The sequence below is a fragment of the Haemaphysalis longicornis genome, unplaced genomic scaffold (assembly GCF_048455015.1).
Source record: "Haemaphysalis longicornis isolate Haplotype H1 unplaced genomic scaffold, Haemaphysalis longicornis Haplotype H1 scaffold_5, whole genome shotgun sequence".
Taxonomy (NCBI): Eukaryota; Metazoa; Arthropoda; class Arachnida; order Ixodida; family Ixodidae; genus Haemaphysalis; species Haemaphysalis longicornis.
In genome coordinates this window covers 157044779-157059694 of record NW_027526385.1, presented here as the reverse complement: position 1 = coordinate 157059694, position 14916 = coordinate 157044779, and the positions used below count along the sequence as shown (strand labels likewise).

Genomic DNA, 14916 nt, shown 5'->3' with positions numbered 1-14916 from the left:
CAAGGCAGTCTTGAGAATGCACCAAACCTGTATTCTGTCTTCACGGAGTCTTTGAAGAACCGCCACACCAGAGCAATGGGATCCAGCTGTGGCATGATGGGATGGATACGCACCTTCCTGCCGCCACTCCAGCCCCCTCCGTCGACCCCCACCGCGACGGAGAGCCACACCAGGTTGCAGCTGCGGAGAATCAGCCGGCCCGCCTCTGTGTCCTCGGTGACTGGTGCGGCGAGGGGCACACGAGCGAACAGCTCCCCGCCCTGGGCGTACGTGTCCGCTGTCGGGTTGGCTGTGATCTGCAGGGTCACCCGGCCGTTGTACCTGTTGGTAGGGGAAACAAGAAGGAGGGACTAGACCATAATGTCCCCAAAATTCAAAAGTTTTTGGTCTTCTTTAATGCGCCATACACACGCCTGGGCTGTGAGACCCCCCATAACGGAGGGCTCCGGATTAGTTTCGACCCCTTGGGGATCCAACGAGTGCCGAAAACTCAACACAGGGAGGGGCACGTTCGCTTCTTGTTTCGACGCGAGTCCCCAAAATTCGAGACTACCGCTGAAAGACGAGACGACGGAAAGGAGCGTACAGGACAAACGCCCGGTCTTTTTCAACCCTCTCTTGTCTTCCGGTGCTAGGTGGTACATCTTTAGCGCCAGGGGCGGTATTCTCGTAACTGTCCCTTTTGAAAACATCCCTTTTGCGTCCCTTTTATCGTGACGTATTTCTGGTTAAGCAATGGGAAATGCATTGGCAGTAGGTTTGCCGCGCTTGCGTTACGTCAGTTCCGGTTGTTTGCTTTTAGCCAATCAGGACTCGCCAAAAGGGACACTTTTGAAAGGGACGCAAAAGGGACAAAACTCGAGAATACCGCCCCAGATCAGCGACCAGCCCAACTTTCCAATTCAATTCCCTGAAAAGTAGGGCAAATCCAATTCAATGCCTGACTGCACAGCAAGACATGCATTTAGATGGCATGAAGTACTTTAAGGCGGAGGTTGAGATTCGACAAAGAAGCGCTGCAATGGCTGTTCCCCACTGGGCAAGATGGGGCTGTGGTTTTGTAGAGATACAGCTAGACCGATATTTTATGAAGCACTTTGGGACTGGAAATGAACTGAACACCAACCCCTCCTTCTGGATAACAACAAAGTTGTGGATGTTCTTTTCTCAGGTATACAGTTCCTGCTAATGTGTGGCCCTAAAACACGAAGAAAAAAGCATCAACCAACATCAAATACCACCCAAATGAGGCTGCTTCAGCACAAAACCCCCACAAACAATAATTCCCAGCAAAAAACAAACAGAGGGGGTAGGACCCAACTGAAACAGGGAAGAAAAATACCTACAGCTGGGTAACACGAGCCGCTAAAAGTTGGGGATGACTTTCCCGGCTTCCCTCACAAATAACCGCGACAACACAAAGCAGTCACAAGCAGAAAAAAAATTTCAGGGGTCTCCCGCGTGCTTATGTGCTTTGAAGGCAAATGCATTACGGCTTCCACTGGAAATGCGAAAGGCCTTCGTTTCGTCTTTTGATGTGAATTGCTTTGGCACGCACACTGAACATTTAAAACCACAGCTGTCCAAGAATCAAAGCTCTCCATGGCTGGGCTGCTTCTGTTCTACTCATGCGCTGTCAAGATCTCCCTTGGCAACACGCTAAAATAGCGTGGTGGCAACACACTCAGCTCTTACTCTGGATAACCGGGTTCCAATCACTCAAATCTGCTTTTTACTTCGACTTCAAAACGGCAGCCGTTTCCTGTGTACCAGAAAACAACAAAGCCAGTTTTTTCTGCAGTGGGGCGTTTGAGACTCTTGCCCTAGGATAGAAAAGGCCCACCTTTGGTACACTTCCAAGCCGTAGCACAGAAGACGAGGGACAAAGAACGAGTCGACACACACAGCAGTACTTGTTCCTGGTCGTCTGCTCTACAGTTTGAAAGCTATGAAGCAACAAGCACAAATTTCTACGCTACTTTGGTGCAGTGCCTGTGGCAATATGGCCAAGTGGAGCCAGACATGCTGCGCTAAAAGAATGACAGCATTTGGTGTGAGAAGCACAGCCATTTCATAATTTTGATCATCAGTGAGGTACAAACCTTAAAGGAGCCTTAACCTTACTCTAGAACCTTAATCTTAACCTTCATCTAGAACCTTAAAGGAGCCATGAAGACAAAATACAAGTTGGGTTTATTAGAAAGACTGCTTAGCCCCGATAACAATGATACCAATATCATCGCAATCTTCGAACAAATAACAGAGATATTGAAGAAAACGTGTGAAGCAGTCGCGACCCCCTAGCCAACTTCCCGCAACTTTTCTATGACGTCACGGAACCTTGTTTGTGCGATTGGCGGCCGCCTGACTGACCTGTCGCGACGACACATGACTGGACGTCTGTAATGGGGGCCTCTAGTTCCATTTGACCGCATCACTTGAAGGCTAACGCGCAGTTAACGCACTCAAAATTATGTTTTATTGTTGGCCCGTATGACGTCCTTCTTGCTCATAACACGTCACTGTGGCGCAAAATTTGAATGTTTTTAAATACTTCTTCCTTTTTTTTTTCGCTAAAGAACATCTTTTGTGGCTCTAATGGAGCTGAGTGAGATACTGAATACCAGTTCCTTCAAATTAAACAAAGTTGTATTTTTTCTTCATGGCTCCTTTAAGTTAAAGGCATCGCACACCAACGTGTTGAGGGAGTCATTCTTCAAAAATGAAAAACCGGGAGCTTTGACACTTAGACTAACACACGTGCCTCAAAGAACGAAGCCCAGCCCACAATGACAGGTGGTTTCACTGACCGAGCAAGGATGTCGGCGCGTGCCATCTCCTCGACGTACAGCAGCTCGTGCATCCGCGCCTTGTAGTTGTCCCGGCTGAAGCCCGCTGCTCCGACGACGGACTGGGTGAGCTGGAAGCCCTCCGGGTCCGGCGCGGGGAACATGTCGCACAGGCTCCGAGCGCTCGCACTGAACGCGGAACCACAGGGCACACAAGACCACTAGTGTGGCTTGCTTTTTCGTGCTGCCGTTGGCCATGTGATAGGCGTGCGTGGGAACTGGTGTCTACAACTGTATCCACCCCATGATTAGTAAATGTGCTTTTCCATGCATACTTTGTGCGTGTTGAAACTGTTAATTTTTGGGAATTACAGTCGAACCCCATTACAACGAAGTCCGCTTCAACAAAATTTCCACATCAACGAAATATTTCCAGTTCCCCATCAGTTAGCCATAGAAGTCAATGCAACAAAGTCCTGGCCACAATGAGCCATTTATCTGGCTTGCTTACGCTTCAACGAAATTTTCACTCAGTGGGGCTGGGTTTGAACGATTATTTTACCATAAAATAAGGATAACGCCAGCTATCTGTAGCTTTTTATACATTCAGGACGCTTAGTTTCACCAAAACTAAGCCCGGTTCGCCAAGCCAGAGCTACAGCCAATCTGTATCTAGTTAAAATCGCACGAATGTGCTCCGGTGCTGGCAACACTACTATGCGTTGTGAGCAGCTGTCCTTGCAGTTTTCCTTCTGCAATTCTTCGAAGTCAAAAGCAAAAACAATGTTTTCGTGTTTAGTCTTGAATCCGCCTCATTCTATCTTAGTCGCGAGCACGCAATCATGATAAATGCAAGCGCGGCGCGCGGCTTGCCTGCCAAGGTCAGTTGCTGCAGTGCCCTGTGAGAGGATAAGATAACGGCACCACTGCTGCCACAAGTAAGCAGGGGGGCTTTCGACGGCCAAGGCAGCTATCTGCAAGTAATCAGCTCGGTGGACACGCCTTGTTGTACAGCAATACGTTTTGCGCCTGCATTTCTTCACCCCTACCCACCCCTCCGTAATGCACTCTTTGCGTGCAGGTAAAAACATAACCATTTGTATGTTTGTTATTTGAATAAACAACGTCATTGCACATCATTCCTTTTACTAAACATTGTATTATGCTGCCAATGATGCAGAAATGTACGGGGCTATTTTTCTTGCCCTTGCGTGGTGTGTTGGGGCAGATTTCGCCTCAACGAATTTTCGCTTCAACGAAATTTTTCGCACGTCCCGTCAATTTCGCTGTAGCAGGATTCTACTGTATAACCAAGACGCAACACCTGGGCCACGAGGCTTGCTGTACTGGGGAACTCTGGATTAATTTCCACCACTTGGCAATACTATATGCAAGCCAAAATATCAACACGCAGCCGTTTTCACTTTTTGCCTTCATCTGAAAAGCAGCCATCGTTCGTTCGTTCGTTCGTCCTCGTGTCGTCGTGCGCATATGTCGAAGCTGCTGTAAGGCATCATCGACTCCACACGGCCCGGCCGTGCATAGTTCGCACGATTGAGGAGCAGGCCACGCTTAGAAAGGCTCGGCGTGCAAAGCATCCACTAGAGGTGATAGGTCGTGCTCGCAGAGTGGCGAATGAAAACGTCGACGAAAGTGACCAGCTCACTCTGCCTTGCTTAACATAACGGCACTGAAACGCCATGCCGCCGACGTCAACCATGGCACCACAACGATACTAAAACTCCGCTTTGTGTCCCTTAATTACCACCTACTACAACAGCTTCGCTGTTCATAAAGTCTTGAACGTGAGTGCAAGCTTCCTGAATTTTTTTTGCGCCTCTTTTTTCGCCCTGCAGCCAAACATGGGAACAACCTTCCCTGATTCATGGTTTCGGCCACCTGCCCATCGACCTTCAAGGCAAATCTCGCAACTCGCCTTTGATGCTAAAACTGATGCGTACAAATGCTCTTTTCCCTGTGCATCCCCACCTCGTGTAATACCCCCCCAGTGGGGTCCTTAAAGGAGCCATGAAGACAAAATACAAGTTGGGTTTATTCGAAAGATTGCTTAGTCCCGATAACAGTGATACCAATATCATCGCAATCTCCGAACAAATAACGGAGATATTAAAGAAAACGTGTGAAGCAGTCTCGACCCCCAAGCCAATTTCCCGCAACTTTTCTATGACGCCACAGAACCTTGTTTGCGCGATTGGCAGCCACGTAACTGACCTGTCGCGACGACACATGACTGGACGCCTGTGATGGGACCTCTAGTTCCATTTGACCGCATCACTTGAATGCTAACGTGCAGTTTACGCACTGAAAATTATGTTTCATTGTTGGCCTATGTGACGTCATTCTTACACGTCACTGTGGCGCAAAATTTGAAAGTTTTTAAATACTTCTTGCTTTTTTTTCCGTTAAAAAAAGGCATCTTTTGTGGCTCTAATGGAGCTGAGTGAGATACTGAATCCTAGTTCTTTCAAATTAAACCAAGTTGTATTGTCTCTTCATGGCTCCTTTAAAGGGACGCCCATGATTGCATTCCTGGGGGAACTGCCCACGAGCTTAAAAGCCATCGTGCACCGATATGAAAAGTTTTACAGATTTGTGACAACGTCCTTCACAGCCTAGTTTCAGATACAGCTTCAGATGCAGATTTCAGAAACAGGGCTCATTTCAGATACAGTGCAGACCATTTATGACGTAACCGCTTAAAGTGCGGCATTTGATATAATGGGGGTTTTTCTGGCCCCCAGTAGGCCTCCCATAGTACTCAATGCATAAACATTGCTCAATGCATAAACTCAATGCTTAAAATGCACCTGGCCGAAGCGAAATACCGTTTATAGTGTGGTTTTTTTCAGTGGGCCCGCTGATCTACCGGTGCAGCTGGGGCATTGTTTTAGGGTCGCAATCAGAAGGAAAGAGCATGGATTCAGCTATCTGATGCGGTGCACGCTCCCTGCTCTCCTGTGACTTGGACTCACAAAAGAACTACTAAATAGGCACTTTTCAGTTGGCGTGTTCCGTTTGTACTCGCGTGATAACCACAACTGCCGTTGCTTGACGCACCTCGGAAGATAAAAATAAGCAAACTCAGCCATTAGGAACATACCCATGAAACTGCACAGCTTTCTGTATTGGTGCACTATAGGTTTTAGGCTAGTGGGTCATGAACGAGTGAGTATCATAGGAATGTTATCAGGTGAGAATTAATGAAATACCACTGGAATACTAAGCCGTCCGACCCTACGCCCTACGGAACAGACCTCCTGCTCTCCGCGAAGTGCACGACGTCCACCGTGGTGGAGCTCCACCGGCTCCTGCGCGGCAGGATGAGCCGGCGGCCGCTCTCCACAGCATGCACCACGTCTGGAGGCAGCACGTCGACGGTGAAGTGGCGCGTCAAAACAGGTTCGCCGCCAAAGTCAAAGGCGAGAGTCTGCCGGAACGTTCCGTACGTGCACGCCTGGAACCCCACCTGGCAATGGAAGACAGGGAAAGTGATTCGCTGTTCCTCGCGTTTGCCAGATGACGGGACTAGCAATGAACTCTGAAAAAGAATGTCGCCACTGAACTGAGCTTTCACTGGTGCTTTTACAAGTGTCTAGAACTTCCCATAAATGCCGCAGAAAAGGCGAGGATGACGCCATGTGCGACGTTTAGAAGGAAAGAAATCTGCGCTGCTTCGCAACAAAGGCAGGTACCGTGAAAAGACATCGCGGCTTCCCGTCCTAGAAAAATGAAGAAAAATTACAAAATAAAAAGACAAAAAAGCACAGTACTGGCTCTCCCGATGTCCAAGCCGGTTTATGTTTTCCCAGATTTTCTATTTTGAAGTGCTTTTGTCAATACTGAGCACTGCTTCTGCATTCCGCCCCACCTGGCAACCCCCAGCCCATTATTACCCTTAATTTACCCTTACTAGTTTACCCGTATTAGTTTACCCTTATTAATTCAAACCTTGCAAGACCACTACGATTCAGTCAAACTAAGCAGGACGCAAAACCGACAGAAGCTGAAATATATCTGTGCCACCACAAGTGCCCATCATATGTCCATTTTTTTTTGTTTTATCACAGAACACGATCCAACTCTGCGACAAAAGTATACCAGGTGCAGTCAAACTTTTCTCTCGCTGGGAGAAAAAAGCGAATGCTTTTAAAAAACCCCTCCCCACCTTTCCTAATCCTCACCCCCCCCTTGCCCTTCCCCTAGTCTTCAAGCACAGATGTCCGCAAACAGCGCCCCCTCACCTGCATGCGGTAGACGACCTTGTCGCCAGAGGGGTTCAGGCTGCTGACCCACTCCTGGCACCCTTCCGGGAGGTTGTAGCTGAAAGCACCCACCCGCAGATGCCTCAGCTCAAAGTGGCCTCGGTGGGCGCCTCGCAGCAGCACCAGCCTCTGGAGCCGAGTCTGCACGATTGCGCAACCAGACCACACCACGTGACAACAGGGCACGCAACAAGAGGGCACCACGCACACTTGCCATATAATTAGAGTGTGGCCTACACCATTCTTCGCCAGACTAATGCTGTTCCACCTGAGGAGAACCAGCAAAAGCTAGAAAAGCGTGCCGCTCAATTTGCAACTCCACAGCAATTAACTCTTTCGTTATTGCGGGGAAATTGACCAATTTTGAGGGGTCTAACAAAACATTTTTTTCTGTGCTATACATATTGATTAGGCGGCACATATTGCACTGACATAAAATGCGGATGATTCCACGCGCTTTCCAACAACACCAGTTTTAACAATGCTTTCATAAATAATGATTGCAAAAAAAATTACCGAATTCGAAATATTTGTCCGGGCGTCGAAGAAAATAAAAAAAAATTAAGTTGTGTATCATAAACCACCAGTAGTAGAAAAAAAAATTTAGGATTTACATTTTGTAGGTAAACATTCCAAAAGCCCGTCCTAGAAAAAAAAAAACAATTGATTGCGCGGTACAATTTGTCAGATGTAAAAGAAAATGCTAGCCCGCGTGGTGCCCGTGCCTTGTGGTGAAGCCCAACCTCTATTTCAAATTTTGCTACTTTGGATGGTTCCCTAAGAGAAATCCGGTGGTTTGACATTATTAAAGGCCCCAATTAGTCCCCACGTGATGTAAAAACACCTTGTCAGTGATTATGACAGCACAATGTTGAAGGCAAGCAAGCGATGTGAAAAAATCTGCTTGGAGTTGAAAACCGAACTCTGTGGTGGATGCTTGTTGCCGTTCTGATGATCACTTACGAGTCTGAACTTTCATTTGCGGTTTATTATCATGTTCTGACTAGCTATGGTAGCCGGGCTTGCAGGAAAAAGGTACGATGCGCTAGCATCGTTCCCAGCAAGTTTTCACCAAGCCGCCGTCGTGCTATGGGGCGAGTTCAGCACTACAAGCCTACTACATTGCAGCGCCACCTAACAATTTTGAAAAGAAACAAATACAAGGCTATTGGAGAATTTGTCAGAATACACAGTTCTATGCAGCAACACTAGACTTCCAGAAATACCCTCGTATGAAACTGAAACTGATTGGTGAACAGCTGCCGGTGTTCAAGGCCAATTGGAAGCGTTTTCATCTGAACTGATACCCGACGACTTGGTGTTATCGTTTGACTTTCAGCGGAAGCTCTTATCGCGGAAGCAAGGCAAGGATAAAGTGGAAGCACAAGCAGCATTCTTGTTTCCAGGAGCAGTAGCGGGCAACGGAGGCGCCATGGCAAAGCTCGTAGTTGGGTAACTGCGTAGTAGCGCCAAATATGCACTTCTCAACACAAAAATGAAACCGAAACTGCTGGAAACTGGCTGAAAATGCCAGGCACACACTTGCTAGACATGTGGGGGAACATCAGAATAAAGCTGCCCTTTTTCCAATCCAAAGATCACTACTGAAAGCTGGTGTCATTTTCGAGTAATTGTCACCTCTCAACGCTGTCGGATTACAAAGCTGACAACATTATTTCGTACTTGACTTGCTGGGAGCCTTATGACAAAAAAAAATATAGTAATGCAGCCTAACCACGATCTGCATCCTTTTCTGTCAAGTGCGGCAGCCACGCCACCTTCCTTTCCGGACTTCCACCTTCCGGACTTCCATTCTAAGCAAACTTGCCAGTTGCCGCCTCTTTTGATTAAACAGCCAAATGCATAAAAGAAGATGGATGGACATGTGTAAGCTAAGCACCTACAAGAAGTTACCAAGGTAGACTTCAAGTTGTGCAACTTCCCTTTGCACCCGTATAGTGAAGCCCTGATAAAAACTAGTCATGTACTGCCATCTTCAAGGCTTCCAACATCAGCATAAACCGAAGAACAGTACGAATGATACACAGAGCCAAGCACCGTCATAACCATGTAATGAGAACTGCACGACCAAATTGATGAAGGATGTAGCGCGAAATTACCCGCGTGTTAGTTGCAGTGATGTGTGACAGATCCACAACACCCCCTGAGCAATAGTCAAACCGGCTTCTAGATACAGCTAAGGTGGCTAGAATGAGAAGGTGTGAAAACCGGCCGCCCGAAGCTCGCTCACTTGCGCGTGCCTCCCGCGTGGCGGCGCTGTAGGTATCGGCGCGGTAAGAACGGCGTCTGCTGCGCCGCCGTGCGCATGCGATCCTGGCCGCGCCGCTGCCGTGTTTCGGAGCCCGCAATCTTTTCCCATGCGCTTAAAGCCGCCTAATGTGTAACCTAAGTGCTCTTTCACAGTTATGGTCACCGGCCATTATAGTGAGCTTGCTTCTCAGCACTATACGAGGAGGAACTGCGTATTTTTGCATCAATCTTTGCGAACCAAGCGGAGTATAACGCTTCTGGAGGTTGAGGCCTTCACTTTAAACAGAAAAATTTTCGAGGTTTGGTAAGGTGCACCTGTATTCCACGCGATATTACAGGGTCCCGTTAGAGAAAGTAGTGGGTACCGGTCTGGGTAGGGAGGCTTCGAGGTGTGAACTACTGTAATCCTCGGTTTAGCATACAGGGCGCATAATGCGAATTCTACCTATCGATCCGTGTATTTTACAAGCAATATGCTGCAACCACTAATAAGAAAGTAAAACAAGTTCGTGTTAACCATTTTATTTGCAAAGTTTACAAATATTTACACGTTTGCAAAATATTTACTCATACAACTGAAGGAATTATATTTACTTGCACTCTTTTAACTCTCAAGATATTTTTTTTTACAAAACAAAACAAAGCTACTTTTACAAAACAAAGCTACTTTACAAGACACAGGGCTTTAGCCTGTTGCCTTTCTTTGCATTTTCTTCTTGGTTCAGGCCCTTTAGTAAGAAATGAATTCTTGTAATGCAAAAAATCGCGTGAGCCGTGACTGATTTTGTCAATGATATTGCGTGCTCTGGGCAGCCGATATGAGACACATCATGCATGTTGCACCTAAGATCGTAGATAAAATGCCTGGTGGGAGCATTAACTGCCGTCCCTTGTTCATGAATTTGGGTTTCCATTTCTGCCGACTGGCATGCTTCAGATATGTCACGTACTCTTGCGGCTCTTCTTGGTGCTAGGAGAGTCATGTGAAAAATCCGGCCGCCTTTTCCTTTCTTTAGGCAGGGTCAATTCGAAATGTATTTCGGAAGGTTCGGAAATATCGTAGGTAGCGCCTCGTCTTTCTGTCGAGGAACACTGCAGGGTATGTGAACATGCGCGTGCCGTTCACAGTGTGCGTGAAATCCCGGATGATAAACCTGCAGGAGGTACAAGCCAATGCTTTAAATAGAAGAAAAAAAACATTCCTGAGATCTGCATCGCACTTCAATAACTCGCGCAATGCATTTTTTCCCCTAGTAACAAAATACAAATGCCTATACAGACAGGATTTTCATACAAATGCCTACACAATTTTCCTGCAGAGGCTTGTCAGCCCTGGGAATGGCACGAGCCCACTTTGAGAACTGTTCTGAGAAAGCCGGTGCGCGGAAAAGTGATACTTTCTCAACACACTTCGTGACGCCCACGTCGCATCCCGGTACGAAACACCACCTTTGTGTCTTTTTCTTCGCAGTTGATGGCATGGCTGCCATCATTCCACACGTGTAGCTCACAAGTATCACAAATAATGTCCACCAGAACCAAGATCACCAATTATCAATGATCACGTGCGAAATGAATCGCGAGCCCGTCGACTGGGCCGCCGGCCACCTCGTCTTACCGCGCCTGTCACCGAGGCGCCCAATGCTCCCCTAGCGGCAGGCCCGCGAAATGGGGCCCCAGCCGGGCAAGGGCGCTGCTCCGCGCATTTCACACCTTCTCATTCTAGCCACCTTAATACAGCTGCACTAGCGTGCCAACAGCTCACGTAGCACAAGACCATACAAAGGCAATAAAGAAAAGTTCCAAAAGGGTTCAACCTAGACAAAGCCACAATTTCAAACCCACAGAGAGGCTCGAAGAGCAGCACGCACAAGTTAATTAAGCACCGATGCGAAACCACCGCTCCTTCCGCCAATGATGACAGGGAACTGCCCCACATTCGGCTCATTCCCTAAAAAAAAAAGACGCTAAAGTGTAGCGGCTGTTTTGCCTCTCCAATGGTAGAAAACAGTGCGGTGAACGCAAACGTACCACTCTCGGCCACAACTGCTGCTTATCAACGCAGCAGCAAATGCCAGAAGCGGCCAAACAAGTATCGCCCCCAGGCATTGACTGCCCCCCCACCACGATTTGCGATGCCATTAAACCTTAAATGTTCCAACGCAGGATCGGTGCGGCGGGCTAACCGTTTTTCTGGAACAAACAGTTGAAATGAAACTGAAACAAACAAAACTTAAATTCAGCCTCAGCCTAAGTGTTTGTTCCAGAAAAACACTTGGCCAAGCTGCCCCCTACCCACGTTTTCACGCTACTACTGGCATTTGCTGCGTTGATAAGCAACAGCTGCAGTCGCGAGTGGTACATTCGCATTCGCGGCACTTTCTACTAACGGAGGTATTGGTGTAATGCCTTTACACCTAATGGCCTGGCCTGTGAGTTGCGGCACACTCAATGGATTTCGCCCACTCCGCTCTTGAATACATTGTTGAAATTGTTACTGTCATGGAGCGTGCTGTGGCATAGCCTGTTAAACCTACGAGTCGTCGATCCAGCGACACGACAGGAGGCAAGCTGGTCACAACATTTTAGCGACCCTAAAATGTGGAGGACAAGGCAACCCACTCACGATGGTGCACAGCTCGAAGTCCCAGAGCAGCTCGGTCTCCTCGGAGTTCACAGTGCAGTGCAGTGGCTGCCTGCAGACCAGCCTCAGGCCTTGCAACTCCTCTGTCATTATGCGCTGCATGGCCGACGCATCCGTGGCACTGGAGTAGCGCCACAGAAGGTCCAAGGCATACTCCTGGTAGCCCTGCAGTTCAAAACCCAGCGTACCCCAGTGTCAATGTCACCATCCGCTAGGATTTGTTTCTTTCAAAAAAAAAAAAAAAAAAATGGCGACAAAATAGGTTCCTTGCAAAGGTTTAAAGTTACTACGTTAGGAAAACAGCTCCCACAAGCACACGAAACATTCATATGCGCTACGATTTAGTGAGCATTATTTCCCAAAAGTTCACACCACCGCTGAAGGTGATATCGTTCAGCTGAATGCTCAGTCTATTAACCCACCTTCAATAGAACAAAAGAACGCTCTTTATGAAAAAAAAAGCCGTGCTCCTTCCCACATACAAAGGTGCAGATTGGAACTGTTTGTATTCTCTAGACGAAGATGGATGGGCTGCTTGCATCGATCGGTTGCATTCACCTTTGCTAGTTTACGAGGAGACAACGCTACAGCAAAATAATAATGGTTGCACACACGACTTGGGACGGCGTAAGCCTGCTTGTTTACGCGTGTTTGTCTTATGCAGGGACCCTTGACAACGGTGCAGTGTGCGCCGTCACGTTCCTCGGACATGTCGAAAACGTGTTTGCTGTTGTAAAGTTTGGCGTCCTTTTCTTCTGTGGAGCCACTTGAAAAATCCGGAACGGTCGATACGACAAAATACAGTCGGTTAGATTACACTGTTCGCCATGCCAAACGGCGGTCTAGAAGACGGCTGCGCTCTCCCACTGCAGAGTAGTGCGCCCTCTCTAGGCATTGCACGCTCCCTATATATTAGTATGAAACTATGGGTTGCATCTGCCCTGCCGTGATGTTGATAGTGCTGCATCAACCTCGCCTCTCCTTTCCTGAGCACACACTGCGACAGAATCCTCCCTGAGTGCTCACATCAATTGGGAAAAAAAAAAAAAAAAAGGACAGTGCCACTACTCAAACAGGGGCTGTGTCAAACGCATCCGACAGAACCGAGGACAACGACGCACTTTGGGAGGGCAGTGACTGTAGCTGTGATGACAACTCAGAATCTGACTTGTCGACTAGCGGTTCGGATTGGACCACAACCGGATTAGACCGGTCAAATGCGAGTGCTGCGTAAATAAACGAGTATCGTTCGCTTGTGCTATCATACCCAATTTTCCCTTTAATGTATATTCTGCGTCAAGACCGTTCACTCGTTATTTCGGACTTTTCGAGAAATTCCCACAATTTGCGCAACCCCTTTTTTGAAGCCTTATAAATTCGGGAGAAGTGTGCAAATTACGCGAGTAGATATGGTATCATTGCAACATTTATATTTAGGCGCCAACCAACACTTGAGGAAAAATAAGAGCCAGGACAGAGGTGCCTTTGTTCTCATTTTTTCTAAGATTGTGGTTGGCAGTTAAGCTGAAATCTTGCGTTGAAGCTTGCCATAGACTGCACCACTGCCACACACAGTTCTCCAGGTCTAGTGACTGCAGTATTTTAGTATGCGAACCACAGAAAGTGCCCAAACTCTGCAAAAACAACAAGCTACAGAAGGTGCCACGCAGAAAAGACAAGAGGGCAGAGAAGAATTGACTGCGAACCTCCGGGGGCATGCTGTGTGCCTCCTTGACCTTTGCCCTGCGGAAGTCCAGCCGTTCCCTCCATTCACTGAGTTCATCGTCACCGTGGGCTTCGCAGCAGAGCTCTCCTAGCTCACACCTGCCTCGCTCACGGTGACTGCATTGGAGCATAGAAAAAAAGAAGACGACGACTTAGAATGCGGCTAGACTTGGCTTCCTTACAACACGAGCCAAGATAAGCCGTGGGTGCTAGAACCAGGGTGTCGGAACGAAATGTTTTTCGTTTCGTATTTTGTTTCGTTCCATAGAAAAAAGTTCCGTTTCGTTCTCGTTCCGGAACGAAAAATATAACGGTTCGTAATGGTTCGCGTTTGCGCAACAAGACAGCGAGAGAGAGCGAGAGAGAGAGAGAGAGAGAGAGAGAGAGAGCGAGCGAGCGAGCGAGCGAGAGAGAGAGAGAGAGAGAGAGAGAGAGAGAGAGAGAGAGAGAGAGGGAGAGAGCAAAAATTAAAAATAAAAACAAAAGGCGATGTTCATTGATTTTTGCTAGAAATTGAAGTGGATGAAGAGCACTCACAAATAAATGCACACAAAAACTGAACAAAAACTGAAACTGAACTGAACTGAACAAAAACTGAACACTTCTTCGGACACATCTTGCGGCCCTGAACATTACCTCAGAAGCTGAACGTCCTCAAGTGTCACAACTGCACACCAAAATTCAAGCACTTCTCCAGACACATCTTGTGGCACTAAATACGACCTCATAAGGAGCACGTCCTCAAGTGCGCTAGGGGAAAGGTGAGACCCCTGGTCAGATAAAATAAACTTTCGCAACGAGAATGCCCGCTCCACGCTGACTTGGGTGGCTGAAACACCAAGGGCTACCTGCGCTCGAAACGGCCGTCCATTGTTTGTGACAAGCTCGACGCAGCTTTTCATCAGGCCATCCTCTGTCATTTCAAGTGAAACACTGCTTGACGAAGTCGGCTAAAGCATGCTTGATATGTCCACTTGCGTGAGCTTTTCAGCAAAACAGCCTTCATACCCGCCGGATGCAACACGCTTTGTGGACACGGCTTCCTCGGCACGCAACGTGTCGTAGACCTCTGGATGGCGCCGCTGCAAATGCCGCTCCAAGTTTCCACCGTGATCGCCGGAAACTACATGTTGGCAGTCATTAATCTGGCTCGCACATTTGTTCAAGATGCTGTCATAAACGAAAAATCTTCGAGCGTGATTTG

The 14916-nt window shown here is 47.8% G+C and overlaps 1 protein-coding gene across 3 annotated transcripts in view; it reads right to left on the bottom strand.

The window, feature by feature from the left end:
* Positions 1-14916, bottom strand: part of LOC144138789 (putative helicase with zinc finger domain) — a 74452-nt gene that overhangs the window by 50086 nt on the left and 9450 nt on the right. For all 3 annotated transcript variants that reach the window (XM_077671258.1, XM_077671257.1, XM_077671259.1), the window contains exons 4-9: positions 13694-13829; positions 11970-12152; positions 7052-7213; positions 6065-6276; positions 2811-2978; positions 114-321 (exon numbers count right to left, since the gene is read on the bottom strand). In XM_077671258.1, the coding sequence (XP_077527384.1) occupies positions 114-321; positions 2811-2978; positions 6065-6276; positions 7052-7213; positions 11970-12152; positions 13694-13829 (1069 nt within the window). The remainder of the gene's footprint in view (positions 1-113; positions 322-2810; positions 2979-6064; positions 6277-7051; positions 7214-11969; positions 12153-13693; positions 13830-14916) is intronic.